The sequence below is a fragment of the Microplitis demolitor genome, chromosome 1 (assembly GCF_026212275.2).
Source record: "Microplitis demolitor isolate Queensland-Clemson2020A chromosome 1, iyMicDemo2.1a, whole genome shotgun sequence".
NCBI classification, from domain to species: domain Eukaryota; kingdom Metazoa; phylum Arthropoda; class Insecta; order Hymenoptera; family Braconidae; genus Microplitis; species Microplitis demolitor.
Window position 1 is genome coordinate 11,692,351 of NC_068545.1, and position 16,809 is coordinate 11,709,159.

At 29.9% G+C, this 16,809-nt stretch overlaps 1 protein-coding gene across 1 annotated transcript in view; it reads left to right on the plus strand.

Moving 5' to 3' along the window:
* The first annotated feature begins 9,373 nt into the window (after positions 1-9,373).
* LOC106694083 (putative uncharacterized protein DDB_G0271606) overlaps positions 9,374-16,809 on the plus strand; it is a 38,386-nt gene continuing 30,950 nt past the window's right edge. Inside the window, exon 1 of the mRNA XM_014444199.2 lies at positions 9,374-9,559. Coding sequence (XP_014299685.1) covers positions 9,473-9,559 — 87 coding nt within the window. The 5' untranslated portion in view covers positions 9,374-9,472. The remainder of the gene's footprint in view (positions 9,560-16,809) is intronic.

Below are 16,809 nucleotides of genomic sequence, written 5' to 3' on the forward strand. Positions count from 1 at the left end.
AAAATAAGGTTGGATTAATTTAAGATTAATTGTAATTTATTAAGGCTAGAGAGCAGAGGTTCGAGCTCCATGAGCTCTCTCGAAGGACTGACTATTTCGTCATTATAAAAATATAATAAAGCCAACAGAGTTGACAAAATGTTGACGCTGCATCTCAGGTTCCCTGTGAGAGAATCGTCGTAGCCCGGGTCTCATGCATCGTCATCTGTTTTGCCTACCCGCGAGCCACGGCGACTCTCTTATCATAACCGATTTCCGTTTCATTGTACAAAATTATTTAATTAAAAATAACTAATTTAATTTAATCAATAAAATATTACGGGAACGTAACACCTCCCGACTTAAGCAAGTCGCAGCGTTTTAAATGAATAACGCTACGACTGAAAATGAAATTCATGACTCGATATAATCCAAATAGAAGGTGTTATTGACTCTATATAAGCTAAAATTGAATGTATGAATGAATCTATATAAACTAAAAATAAATGTTTCAATGACTCTATATAAACCCAAAAATTAAAATTTATTTTGAATATAGTAAAGAAGTTCTTAGCAGTAAAATTTTAACCTAAACCTGAGACACAACGTTTATAATGTTACTTAAACTTAGTAATATGAAATTAAACGTTAGTATCTAGTAATTTAATTACCTCCCGACTCGGTCGTTTGGTATTATTGGAATGATTAATTCTAAATATAATTTGTACAGATATACTTCCGCTTTGCGGTAATTTATAAATTACCTAAGAAGTAACTGCTCAAGTCGAAATTCATAATGAAAAATGAGGTAGCTACCTCCCGACTTAAGTCAGTTACTATTTCTAATTTAAAATATAGTATAAATTTTAATTAATTTAAAGAAAAAATTTTCATTTAACTGATTTAATTCGGCGGTCAATATAAAAACTGTGATTGATTGGATCGGCTGACTATTATCCTAATCTTCATTTCTTGAGATCGATGCCCTGATTCCTCGTTGACTCGGCGACGACCTTTAAGGTGTTGATTAACGTAGTTGAACTCGACATTCTAACTGTTTCTGCTAAACAGTGGAAGTCTTAAAATTAATAAAAATAAATGACTCGACGTGTATAAATTTGATATTTATACACGTGAGTAAACCGATTGTAGGTGACTTGACATCATACGTAGAGCTGGAAGCACCATTGCTGATTATTTTCGAGAATTCATTTTTCACACCACGATGTTCTTCCGTCAGGCTCTGATGGTGATATTCAAAATTTGCCCAATCAACCCAATTACACCACGAGATTAAATCATTTTTATGAAGGCGTACACAAAGTTTGATTAATAATTTAATAAAAATAAAATTCATATAATACCTTAACGTTAAATAATCTTTCGATTTCTTTATATTTAATAAGATCAAAAATAAATCGTTAATGTCCAATCTCTTTCGATCCAAAATAGCGCTTATTTTTCAGTATATAATATTCTTATTGTCAGATTTAATCTCCAATAATTTATATTTATCCGGAGGTTCTTTCAATTTTATCTTAAATACATCTTTCTTAAATGCAGTCATGTTGAAACAAAATCGTAAACAATTTCTAATCATTATTGATAGGTCAAATATACCTTTGATATAAAACATAATGTAAAATATATTTCTTATAAAGTCTGAGCCTAAAAACGTAGAACCACTAAATTTATTCATTCCTTTATTACAATAATGCTTATAAAGATTTTGTTGCCTTTTATTTTGTGGATTATTTCCTTTTGAAGCAACCCACGCTGGCAAATAAATTTTTGAGCCCAATGATTGACCGTAATTATTTTTTAATTTACTCTCCATTGAGCAGTAAAATAGTTCTGTATTTTTAATTGTTCTTAAATTCACAAAATCAACGCGGTCATTTTTACACGAATGCTCAGCCTCAAAAACTCTATTGGCTCGGGCTGGCATAATTTCATTTTCCGTGGTTGTGGCAACAACAAGCTCGTCAACCCGGTTGTTTAAATTTTCGGCTCTCAATAAACCTTGAGCAGACCGAACCAAATGAGCTCCTGACATTACAAGTACAGGCAGCTCTTTATTGACATACGCGTGACTTGAATTATTATTTAAACAATTTAAATCAATCATTGGCTTCAAATTATATGAATTTTCGTTAAAAATATTTGTAAGTGGTGCGTTTTCAGGCACAGCTTTATTTGAATCTAATACTGCCTTCTCATGGACAGTTTTAACTCCGTTAGATCCTTTTGATCTATTGAAAATTCCGGAATGAGTTTTTGAATTTGAATTCTTCCGAAATTCACTTATCGCAGCCTCGTTTAAAAGACGGGCTTTTAGTTTTGTAGATTCCGATTCTACTACCGGTAAAGTTCTACATCGGCTCGATTTTTGTTCCCGAAACGCAAGTAATCGAGCGCGTAAACGATTTTGTTTCTCCATTACTGTTTGGAGTTCCGTCTCCGATATTGGAACATTTAATTGATAGTTCATTGCGAATATTTACTACATATTCCAATGTAAATTATTATAAGCATACTTATTTATGCACATTTCTGAAATATTTTATAACAAGGTGTTGTCGTGAGTCATTACCGGAAACATTTCGCTATTTAATAATTTCCTATTAATAACCGGTGGTCGGCAAATATTTCAATTATGCTAAAAAAATTACTTGAGATCAGCTTTGAGACCTGATCGTGATATAACGACTACGTCTTGGTTTCACAATACACCGGGACATACTCTTCGTTAAATCAGCGACGAGAATCTCGACTGATCCCAAAAGAAACTAAAGTGATTGCTAAAGGAACAATAATTAAAATATTTACCCAAAATATCCACACAGTATTTTCCGCATAATAATAAAATAATTTTTATCACCTAATATATTCAAATATACTCGCGAAAACACCTTTACAGTTCCGTAGCAACAATTTTAACTATATTTTCAAATATAAAAATAATCAATTCATAGAGATTAATTTAAATAAAATAAAACAATTCTCAAAGCATAATCGTTAGTTTAAATTATAATGTTCTTTGTAATTCGTCCAGCGGTCATTTAGTTCTAAAAAAAATAAAAAATATTTTCCACATATAAAATTTAAAGTTTAATAATATCGCGTAGATATTACTATAAACTCGCGATAAATTAGTTTAAATTCCGTAGCAACACTTTTAAAATATTTTCACTTATATATATATAATTTGTAGTTACTGCACGTACATCTTCCAACGGCAATCAGTCACCAACGTGTAAATTAAGGCATAACGTTAATTAGACTAATCTTACGTTTTCTGGTGGCCCAGCGGTTTAATTTATCTCAGGATGTTGAGCTGACCATTTGAAAATGTTTAAATTACATACGCGCACTGAGTTGATAGTAACGCTTGTAATCTTTACGAATAAATAAAGTAAATCAAAAATGTCTCAATTAAATAAAATAAAGGTTTTAATAATCATAATTGTTAACCAGGATTTTTTTTTTCAAAGAATTCATTAAATATCACCCAGCGATTGGTTTGAAAAGTTCAAAGTTTGTAAATTCCTCTCCAAAAATTAAATGCACTTTTACAAATTACTTCACCTGGTTATTAGCGAAACACTCTTCAACTTGAAAGATATTTTTAATAATAACTGGCACTTCACAATAATATTAGTTTATAAACAAATTAAACTATTAGTTTTTAAACCCACATCCACTAGTTAATTTCTGTCATTACAAGTTAGATAAGTTAACTCAATGTCATTGTACATTTAATCACAAAAATTTACATTTGAATAATTATAAATAATCTAAAACCATCCTGGTCACAGCACCACTGTTACGTTTTGGGAAATTACCCAAAATTAATTAAAAATCAAAATAATTTTTAATTATTTAATTTTATCCAGGTTTGGCCTCGTTAGAGTGTCTATAGACCCCTGGTGGGCCGTGGTCGTCGATTATTTTATTAATTATTAATTTTATTTGATTTTCGCGATTTTAAAACATGTTCGCGATCTGGTCTCCATATCATTTATGAGGATGCAGGATTTGAGAAATTCTGGACAGCCGGTGGCAGTGTCCAGAACTGGATAAATTATTGGGCAGCCGGTATCAGCGCCCAATATTTAATTGATGATTTTTGGATTATTGGGCTGCCGGTAGCAGCGCCCAAAATAACCATGGAGTCGTAGGGTATTGGGCTGCCTAATGGCAGCCCAAAATAAGGTTGGATTAATTTAAGATTAATTGTAATTTATTAAGGCTAGAGAGCAGAGGTTCGAGCTCCATGAGCTCTCTCGAAGGACTGACTATTTCGTCATTATAAAAATATAATAAAGCCAACAGAGTTGACAAAATGTTGACGCTGCATCTCAGGTTCCCTGTGAGAGAATCGTCGTAGCCCGGGTCTCATGCATCGTCATCTGTTTTGCCTACCCGCGAGCCACGGCGACTCTCTTATCATAACCGATTTCCGTTTCATTGTACAAAATTATTTAATTAAAAATAACTAATTTAATTTAATCAATAAAATATTACGGGAACGTAACACTCCCTAATACTTGCAACCTAAACAGTACCATATTTTAATAATGCCACGCGAGGCTCCTCCGCTTTTTCTTTATAAATTCAAGTGTCACCACCCTGATAACCTTTACATCTAAGCATCGTTGACTCTACATTTGATTCACTTGGTCCCTCCGCATTCTTTCTAGTATCTACTAGCCCAAATGATATCGAAATTCATTTAAAAACTTTAAACAAACTATAAAACAACCTGATAATTATTAACAAAAACAAGGTAATAAAATCTATGATTGACACCGTTGACAATAAATAAAATCATAAATAACGCTTAATACGCAACAGTAGCTGTTGCATCATAACTCAAGAAACTTATTAGTAAAATAAATATTAAAAACTTGAGACGCGATATCTCAACGCATTGATAAAGAAATAAATAAGGTAACAATTAATTAACTACATTACATGGGACAACCATAACATACCATGACGGAGCAGATAACCATAATAACAATTTCTTAACATCCTAAAGTGAATAATTAAACTCGTAGCCACCTATCTATAACAATTAGAGTAAAATTATAATCGATAAGTAGATAAAGAAAAATAGAATTCGAGTTTAGATAAAAACCTATATACTAACTAACTAACCATCAGAGGTCGATCAAGGAACCTAACGCTTTCGCTTCACCCTTGTCTCACTAACACATACGTAAGAACGTAACTTCTATCCTCAATAACTCAACTAATAATTTAAATAATGATTAGCCAAGGTTCCCACGACAATTCGCTAGTGTCCCTTTACCGATGAGATTAATAATAATTGCAAATTATTAGTTATTTAAATCAAAAACAGGCACAACTTCTAAACCACTAACGATAGGGACAAATAATCATAACCCATCAATAGATTAAGAAAAATAGATAATTAATTATTAAACACTCAAACCTTAATCTTAATGAATAATCTGTAATTAACCTTTTTAAATAAGCCCATCTGATAGCATGGGATTGCATCTCTTTCTTCCATTAATAGAACTACTACAGCCTGCCTTCTCGCGTTCTCAAAGTTCTTGTCGTGACGTACCGCGTGACGTATCTCGTCACTTCTCTCTCTAACACATACGGATGTAACGTTAATTTCTACTTTAAATAACTCGATAAATAATTAAAATAATGACAAACTAAATATATCACAATAATCCAATAAAATAACTTATCTAATTGAATCAATAATAATTACAAATTATTTAATAATTACCCTGCAATAATTACAAATGAGTATAACATTTCAACCAATAACAGTAGAAGGGAATAACTATAATCAATCAAAAGCTAATAACGAAAGAATTAATAATCAGTAACCATCTATACTCTAATCCTAATTAGTAATCGGTAATTAAAAACTTAAAATAAGGCTCATCTAATAACATTGAGCTGGATCTAGAAGCTTCGTTCTAAGGCGTGGTGCATGACTCACCACGATCATTTTCTTTCTCTAGCACATACGACTATATCGCTAAATTCTACTTTGAAGAACTCGACAAATAATTGAAATAATAAGAAACTGCGATTATCACCATAATTCTCTAGCGTAGATCTATTCATGAACCTAATAATAATTGCAATTTATTGAATATTATAATTGAAAATAGGTGTAACATTTGAACCACTAACCACTAACAATAGAAAGAAATGACTATAATCAATCGAAAGATAATGATAAAAGAATCAATAATCAATAACCACCTATACCATAAATCTAATCAATAACCCGTAATTAACAGACTAAAATAACTCCTATCTAATAGCATGGGGTCGGATCTCTTTTTTCCACCATTAGCTCCTACCATCGTCTTTTTTTTTGAGTCGTTGTCATTTTTCTAGAAGTTTCGATCCGAGATCGTCACGTACGCCTCATCTTACACCACACCCCGTAAGAATTCGACTCTGCTCAATAACATTAGTTTTGGGTAACAAAATTAAATTTAGGTCGCGCGTGCTACCCCTCGCCTATGATTGGCGCCTATATAAACAACCGCAAATCGATCCTCTATGCCCGATGATTATCAAGCTTTTGATTACGTATAATCTTATTATTTTAAAATATTAAAATTTAATTTCTTTGTTCGAGTCGTTAATAATTAAATTCAGAATTCATACAATTTAAAGTGAATTATTCTAAATAAAAATAATTTCGATTTTCAATTCTTGTGTTCAACATTACAAATAATTCAATTAATTACATTAATTCTGTTGAATATTATTACTGTTTTAAATTTAATTTATCATATTTAAATAAATTTCGTCATCTTAAAAGTGTATATTCAGACAGATTGTCAACTACTAAGAATAAGTAAACCCTTTTTGCTCATTTTTACATCAACAATTCTCAACATTCAAGAACCATAACCAACTATCAAGCCACCTGGCAATAATTGATTTCGAAGCGAATTTCAACCAACAACAATTTAATACGAATCGAATCTCCATCAACAATCTGGTCTCCAGTTCAGCCAAATCTTGTATCCTGGCATATCATATTGAATAAATAAATTGTAAGTTAAATTAATTGTTCATTTACCTAGTAATAAGACACATTCATTCACCTCGTACATCCTATTTTCGTATATTGACACACTCGCCACTAAATAGCGAGGTCCCCGCACCCGAGTAAATGGCTTAAGTGCTTTGACTCAAAATTAAGGGACTGAATAACTTGTGTTTATCATCCAGGACGAAACAAACCCTGTTCAAGTTTACTATCTACTCGTACAAACATTGCCGTTTTTGTACGAGCTTTGAAAACAAAATATTTTCCTTCTGTTAATGATATTTGTAGATTATTTAAATGTCACTGTATTGTCTACTAAATTTATTATTCCACCGTGTTCTCGTAAAAATTCCATGTCAAGTATGCCCGTATAATCTAAAGGAAATCCGTCTGGTATTACATGAAAATAAATATCTTTATTAAAAATTTCTATCTTTATTCTACTCAAAGTGATAGCTTCAGAGCCACTATTAAATTTATAACAGTAAGATTCATCAATTAATTTTTTATATTTTACTTCTCTATATTTAATTAAATTTAAATTACATCCGTTGTCTACTAAAATTTTCCCATAGCTAAATATTATATCTTTAGATCTAAACATCATTGACGTAGGTTTATAATCAATTGAGATGGCACCCACGGAATAAGTTTCTGTCGGTATTCTTAATTTTTGTTTCAATTTTGGCGCTGAATTGCTACGTTTCCTATCGGAGCGCCGACTTGAGGAAACGCTTGGTCGTTTCCTGTACTTGTACTTGGTTTTGCATTTAAACCGTCGCGTTTTCCTTCATTATAAACTTTTTTCAACAGTTATTTACTGAATGACCGTTTGTTTTACAATAATCACATTGAAGAATATTTTTGTTTATAATTTGATTAGATTCAATACTCTTTCTTTGCATTAAAATTCTACATTCCTCGATATTATGATTGTTTCTTTTGCAAAATCTACAAAACTTATTTGGATTATTTCAATTTTGATTATTAACCTGTTCCGATTTTTCATGACTGTTTCTGTTATAATTTTTATTAAATTGCTGATAAGAATTCAAATTTTGAATTTGATGATTATTTTGATTAATGGTGTTATGTGAGTTTGGGTCTTGGATTGCGAAACAATTTTTATTTAAATTATTATCGAATGAATTTTCATTTCAATGTCAAGCTCTTGAAATCAATCAGAAATCTATTTTTTTAAGAGCTTAACATTAAAATGAGAATAACTTGTGAAAAATGTGGAATTTCGAAAGACTTTATTCATAATAATTTATAAAAAATAAAATTATCTACAAAAAGTTCTAATGACATTTTTTTATAAGACTGATAGTTTCGCCGGAAAAGTAAAAAAGTCTCAAAATTTACTATAAATTTGACTTAAGGCTTAAATAACTTTTGAACAGTGGGATTTATCAAAAAATGATAAGAGACTTTTTTGTAGAGCGTTCAATTTCCTACAAATAATGTATTGTGCATAAAAATCCGTTGATTAGTTTGGGAAATAGAAAATTCTTAAAAAAAAAAAAAATTTTTCCCGTGTTATTTAAATGGAAAATAGAAAAATGGATTGAGGCAAAGCTTAATATCATTATTAAGAGACGGGATTGGTGCCAAAATTTTTATTTTTAGTTCTACTTCCAATTTTTGTACACCATAAATAAAAAAAAAATGGGTGCGTGTACTTATGTACGCGAGTGAGAAGTTTGTCGCGATATTTAAATATCGTGGCAGTCTCACTTCAGGTCGGTGAGCAAAAGATGGCAGCACACGCGGCTCACACGTCTCTCCATACATTAATATTATGATTATTTTGTTTACATGTACCATTTTGTTTTAATTATTGCTGTATTTTTATTCACTTGAGTTTTTTATGCATAAATTGTATGGTAATCAGGAAAATTCACTGATTAATACATGTATATAATTGAATTTTTAGGATGCTGGGAAAATAATCATGCATTTAATTTATATGCTTGTAATTACTGTAGCTGGTCGGCGCATGCGTGACGACGCAACAGTTGGCGTCGATAAATTTTTCGAATTATAAATAAATTTAGGGTGTTATGCATAAATCATCGATTGATTTTGCATTTTATGGCAATTCTAATTATTATTACGGGAAGCAAATGGACATTTAACGTTGGAAACCGGTGAAAATACACAGATAACATCCCATACGTTGGTGGGGATACTGAGTGAATATTAACATGCGACAGGTATAAAACTCTATTGGTTGAAGTAAGAGAGAAATATAAAGATGGCGCCGGCCGAGGTGCCGGCGTGAGATTCACGTGCTGCCATGGTCAGACGTGGGATAAATATTGTAAGAGCAGGGTGTGCTGCTATATTAAAAAAGTTATTCTGAGACGCCATTTGCTTTGTTCGCAAATACGTGACTTATTCATTGCCATTTGGTTTTTTTTTGTTATGATAATTATTGTGGGCATAATTATTATTGAAATATTGTATCTCAACCAATGGAGCCTGTACGAGTCCTATATATTGATGACGACTGTAAGTACCTTTGATTAATTCATTGGCGTGTACTTTTGCTTTCCCGCGTAAGTGGCCATTTGCAATCGCGTGTGCATAACAGAGATAGCAAATCTTTACAAAAAAAAAAAAAAAACTTTACAAGCATATGAGGACGTGAATGATTATTGTACCCAGTGGATGTTAAAGTAGTAATTGAAAATACTTATTATTGTTATTAATACCAAATATTGATTTTGGGAAAATCATTGGGTATTATTTATTTAATTTATTTTACCTAGTGAATATTAAGTTTGTGTTGGCAAATCATATGTGACTGGATTCTCAATAATCATTTATAAATTAGTGAATTTTTCTTGACAATTGAAAATTATATGCGATTTATTTTGATTAATTTATTGTTAGTATTATTATACTTATTTTTTTGCGTTTACTAGTATTTCATTGGTCACGTGAGAGTGATAGAATAATCTTGCAAATATTATTTATAATTATTTTGATTTTAATATTTAGTGGTATTACTATTATTCTTTTCTGATAATATTGTTATTGTGAATACGGCGTAATATTTCCCAGTGGAAATTTTCTCAGAATTACTTATTGGAAATATTCAAGAATTATTCTAAGATTATTATTAGTTAATCATATTTATATTTTTTTTTATTATCACATGCGAGTGATAAAATAATTCATAACTGTTAAATTATAATTCGCGATTATTATTTAATCACAATTGTATCTTTCTTATATCACGTGCGAGTGATCTTAGCAATTACATGCAGTAAACTAAAGAATCTTCGCGTTTAATATATTTATTGTTTATGCGGCATTATTATTTTTTTATAATTTACATACGCACACCGTATTATTTTGTAAGTGATTTATTATTTGATTTTTATATTGTTTATTTTGGATGCGATACACCTGATTATTCAATTTATTGTTTAAAATATATTTGGAACAAATGGTCATCAACCCGGTATAAATTTAAATTTTATTTATTTACATCAATGCTATCTTTTTCTTGCTTCCCTGGTGGAAATTTTTCTCTTCAGAAACTCAAAATAATTTTTTAAAAAATCAGAATAAGAAATTAAAAGTTTTATTTTCTCAGAAAAAGTGTAAATCAGAGTTTTAAAAAGTACAAAATTCTTTAGAAGTATTTTAAACATTTTTAAATGTTTCAAATTGAGACTCTTCTGGAAGATTTTTTAAGAAATTTTTTTAATAAATCTCAAAGGTAGGTATAAGACTTTTGAACTTTTTTGTAGAGTTTATAAGAGTTTCAAAAAAATTTTTTTAATAAACCTCAAAGGTAAGTATAAGAATTTTAAAGTTTTTTCAGAGTTTATAAGAGTTTTAAAGAAATTTTTAAAATAAATCTTAAAGCTAGGTATAATAATTTTAAACTTTTTTCAAAGTTTATAAGAGTTTTAAAGAACTTTTTTTTATTAAAGTTATAGTACTAAACATATATTTTATAACATATTTTATTATACAAATTAATATTTTACATCAAAAATTATTGCAACATCAATTATTGCACGACAATCTTGTACATATAAGTATTTGCATTTTTTTTTTTACTTTAATTTGATGTTATTTTATTTTTCAATAGTAACATAGATTTCTAAATAATTTATTTTGTTGAGTAACAAAATATTAGATTAAAATTTCAATTAATTCAAACTCAATCGAATTTCAAATACTACTAAAGTAGAAATTAATTCAAATAAAACTTACAGACACATTTTTGTAGCAGTTTCAATAACAATTGATAATTTTTACCATGTACATAAAAAAATTACAATTTTTTCAACGATGAGTAATTAGCTTATTTATAATACTATATCAATAATATATTTTGTACTTGTTGTAAAAATTGGATACTCTTTTACAATATATTAATTCTCAACATCATAAAATACTCATTATTAGCGCAAACATGCTTTTTTTTAAAAAAATTCTCTCATACTTTGAACATTACATTCGTGGCGTTTTATAACTCAATAATAAATTTACACGCTATTCATGACGAAATACAATCATTCTTTTACTACAAAGCTTTTTTTTTCAATTCGTGTTTTAATAAGGGACGTAATAAATGATAGGATACACTTACATAACTTAAAAAAATACATTTACAAAATTAACCGAACTTCAATCATTCTTGCAGCATCCTTCGGGTATTTTAATAACGTAATATTGATCTTGTATTTTAATCAAAATACAAGGTTGCAATATCATTTCTGGTTCGCACAAACGTAAATTTTGAGAGAGTTTACATTTTTCAATATCATGTACTGTTACTTGACTTGTTTCATGGAAATATTTTCCTAGTTTAATGATTTCTTCATAAAAAATTTAAATTTTTTCGTTAGCTTCTGTATCAAAATAACAAATATTTTTTATTATACCAATCTCTCCATTCTTCAATACTATCAAAGAGTCATTAATTTTCTGACACACGCGGTAATTACTTGAGGTAAATCGATTACTGTTACATATAAATTTATTGAATGATCGACAGTTCCTCGCTGTCTTGAAAAGTTCCTGTTCATTCTTATTCAATTCGTAATTTTTTCCTTTACCGATCAAAGTACAGCCATTTACTTTAAACGTAGTTTTCAACCTCCCTGTTAAATACCTTTCACAAAAAAATGTTAAATCCATTACTTTTATTCAATTTCTTATCCAATAATGATAGTGACTTCTCAAACATATGTCTTTTAGCAATTTGAAGTGCTAAATGAGTAGGACTTTTTTGCATTTTTAAAATAAAATAATTTTCATTTTCGAAAATAAAAGTATTGTGACACCATAACGGCCCAAGATTGAGTACGCTTTTTTCCATGTGTAAAAGTAGGTGAATATTGTAAGTCATCGCTGCTTCACCAAAATATTCTTGATATAGTACAACATATTTTATTAGCAAAAGACCAGCCGTATTCAGTTCTTCAGCCTTTATCTTTCCAGACAACATAATACCTAATGCTTCCGCTAGCAAAGCAAGATGGTTTAAATATTTTTCTGGAAGAATTCCTTTCAGACAAATTAAAGAATAAAAAAGGAGCCGTGACCGCCATTCATTTGCTTTCCACATTTCTCTGTCAACGATACTTCTAGATGACCGCGTTATGCACGTTGGATGTTTAAAATTCAGTAATCTTTTATCTATAACTTTCAGTTGGTTAGGATTACCAACATAATATTCTCTTCCAAATGATGTTAATATAATATTTGTGTGCTGCTTCACAGCACCTATCAAAAAAGCATGCATGTAGTCGGGAGACATTCCATCAGCAATATCAAAATGATTCAAATTCATTAATGCTGATGGCCCCCAAACACCCATAATGTTGGTCCCATATTTATTCTTAGCTACAAGTTCTATGTTTTTTTTTATTGATACATCAGTGCGATCTCGTGGAATTACTGTTGATATACAATATTTTCTAGATCCATCCACAGTATCTGTAGGATGCTCACAAAATGTGCATCCATATAAACCATTAAACTGTTTCATATTTAACATTTTGCATCTTGCAACAGAATCCACAACTGCACATATTGGAATAAATTTACTCGTTATGACTTTATCTTTTAATTTCCATTAAATACCTTTGTCAGATAATTTATTTGCTTCATCAACGAATGGTTTTAAAAACAACTGCATGTCTGGGTCTTTATTATTAACCCATATTCCAGACATAATCATGTGTTTTTTTTATAATTTAATAGGTAATTCATTAATAACTGCAAATATTGGCCAAGAAGAAATTTTACTGGACTTAGATTTTTGACACCCATCGGTGTTAAATGTATACGTTAAGTTATAATTTTCTGACAATGGATCATTCGCTTCAGATAATTTTTTGTATACTTGTCCATCGGTAATATTTTGAATGATGCTGTTATCTACAAAATTATTTTTATTTTCAAAATGCTCAAGTAATGCTTGCTGCACTTCAGGGTCCAGTAGTATTGCTGTTAATTGTGTCTCCATATCAAGGGTTATAAAAAATGAAATATTTGACGGTTCATCTAGATCACCACAATTTTCACACATTAATCCTTCAGTATTCGAATTTTTTTGAATACCAAAATAAAACATGCAATCATTACAAAACAAATGATAGGATATAATTTTTTCATTTAATTGTAAGGTCTTCTTACCGAACAAAGTGTTAATCAGTGATAATATTGCAGTGATGGTTTTCCACGTTAAAGATTCTTCTACTCCTAATAAAAGGGTCATTAATAACGCTTCTCCTTGCGTTATTGATGTACAATTGCAGAGAGGCTGATTATATGTATCTTCATTGGTACGACGTTTATCATATTGAAACTAAAAATTAAAAATTATTAAAATTAAACAATTTTTTTTTAGAACAATTCTATTCATTTTTTTTCATTAACAATTTTCAATTATGTAGTTAAAAATACTTTGGATTTCAAATCGAGTTTTATCGACACTAATATAAAAAATTAAAAGAACAAAAAATTTTTGAAATATTTTTGTTATTTTTGAAAGGCTGTAATTTCATGAAAATAATCATATTAAGATTTTTAAAAAATAATTTTAAAGCTTACAATCTCTACTTTCAAAATCTTTCAGTCAAATTTTCTTTACAGCTATGATTATTTCGTAATCATGAGAAACAGTGTAAGACAAGTCATCCAATTTTTTTTTTTTTTCTGAAGGGTCCACACCGAGGAAAATTTTTTTAGCTTAACTAATACCAATGTCAGTTGGCGAATTTATTCAACCTTAATTAAATTTTTTTGTAAGCCTTGTACGACAATTTGTCGCTGAGATAATAGCCTTCAAATGAAAATCGATTCTTTTAGCTTTGATAATCGATATCTCAACGAGCAATAGTCGCACAGTAAATTTAAATAAATTCCATATAAAACTCTTTCATTATTTTATATGAAAAATAGCATATTGTGTGACAAGGGATGATGTGAAACAAGAAGCCTTCAGACTAGGGTGAGGTTGGATGCCCAAGCCGCAGGCGAGCCGCACACTATATTTTTCATGATTACCTGCATCGAAACTTTAAGATTCAGTATCACCAGCCACTAAGAAACAAGTTAATTTCAAGCCGATCCTGCGGAGAACTGTTAGAGAATGAGAAATATGTAATTTACAGTAACTTATTAAATAGTAAATAAAACAAAAATATTATTTTCACGAATTTTTTAGTCATTTCAATTGGTTAATTAAAACTGTCACTTACAAAATGAAATGAGTAAACAGAAGTGACAAGCAAAGAAATGAGAGTAGTAAGGCTGCAAATGAACATTAACTAACTTAAAAAAAAAAAAAAAAAAAAAAAAAAAAAAATGTAAAAATTTTTCATTTTAGATTTTCGTTATTGAAACTATGAAAAAAAATTTTTTTTTAAATTTCACTTTGTATAATTTCATAGGAAATTAAATTCTCTACAAAAAGTGTTAAAGCATTATGTACGTCAAACGAACTGGAAAAAAGTTACGGGGCTTCAAAGATCGAAAAAAATTTAGTTTCCTCAGTGTTAAATTTTTGTTAACTATTTTTCATTTTTATTCTATCAAAAATTTTTTGTTCAAATTTTGACAAGCACGGTCTTGTAGAAAATTTAATTTCCTACAAAAAGTATCTTATATCATATATACGTCAAATGAATGAGAAAAAAGTTACAAGGCTTTCAATGTCAACGAGAAATGAAGTTTAAAAAATATTTGTTTTTTGAATTTAAATGTCAACGAAAAGTGAACTTCATTTTTTGTTGTCATTTAAAGCCCTGTAACTTTTTCCTCATTCATTCGACGTATATATGATATCAGATACTTTTTGTAGGAAATTAAATTTTCTATAAGAACGTGCCTGTCAAAATTTGAAAAAAAAAAAAAAAAAAAAATTTTGATAGAATAAAAAAAAAAATAATAAAAAAAAATTTAACACTAAGGAAACTAAATTTTGTCGATCTTTGAAGCCCCGTAACTTTTTTCCAGTTCGTTTGACGTACACAATGCATCAGCACTTTTATGTAGAGATTTTAATTTCCTATAAAATTATACTGAGTGAAATTTAAAAAAAAATTTTTTTCATAGTCTTAATAACGAAAAACTAAAATGAAAAATTTTTACGTGTATTTTAAACGAGAAAGAGGAACCCCCTTTGTAATAGCTCAATTTTAAAGATATCTGGCTGAAATTCAATGAGGATTTCTTTTATAATATAAAGTAACTTTTGAGCTCATAACAGGTTAAAAAATGTTATGTCCGCCGCTTAAATTTAAATTGATTATCCGGGATTTCTCCCTTTGGTAGCGATAGAAAAATTTAGACGAGCGATTTGGAGGTTGCGGACAACATTACAGAATACGAGGAAGAGGTATCTTCCTATAATTTATTATTTATGGTGGATCTTTTACTTCGAAGTAAGAACCTAAACATCTCCAAAGAGACTGGTGATCTTGTGTTGAATCAGTTATCTTATGAAAGAATAGAATGTAAATCTCTCACCTACCTTTCGATGTTTCTTTCTTTCTAGTCACGGCAGGTTAGATCCCTCCAGAACGTTGCAGCTCACTCAGCTTCCTCCTGTAGGATTTGGTTGGATGGGCGCGGCTGGGGTTGTAGGATGTAAACTTATGTGCTACTCTCGAATGAAACTCGGAAGGCTGAACTTATGGTTTTTCTGCTTTTTATTTCTGATTTAGCTACAATTCACTTGTACACTGAATCCGTTACACAAATTTTTAACAATTGATATTTTAAGAATATTGATTATTCACGGATATTTTATAAGATTTTTATTTTATATTTAATGCGTCCTTTTTACACACCCGAGAAGTGATTTTATGCGCAAAATAACTCAGACCGAGATGGAATCGCAAATACACGTGATTTGCGTCGCTATTTCAATCGGACCGGAAGGTTCTATTAATCTTTGAGAATTTTTAATAGATAAAGAGGTCGATTATTGCTTTTTCAACGCCTAAGCGGAATCCTGCAATAATTGACCGCAAAAAGATGTCAATTTTTTTGAATGCCTTATTGATTATTCAACGCCGAAGCGGATTCCTGCAATAAGGTTTAAATAGAAAATATTAAAGATCCTCTTATTGACTTTTCAACGCTTGGGGCGGAATCCTGCAATAAGAGTGCACGAAAGTTCGACGTTTGAATATTCGCGGACCGTAAGTTAGAAGAACCGACTAGCCCTGAGTTACGGGTGCTCAGGCTTTTTATAAACTTTGATTTAGCGATTGATGGGGAAT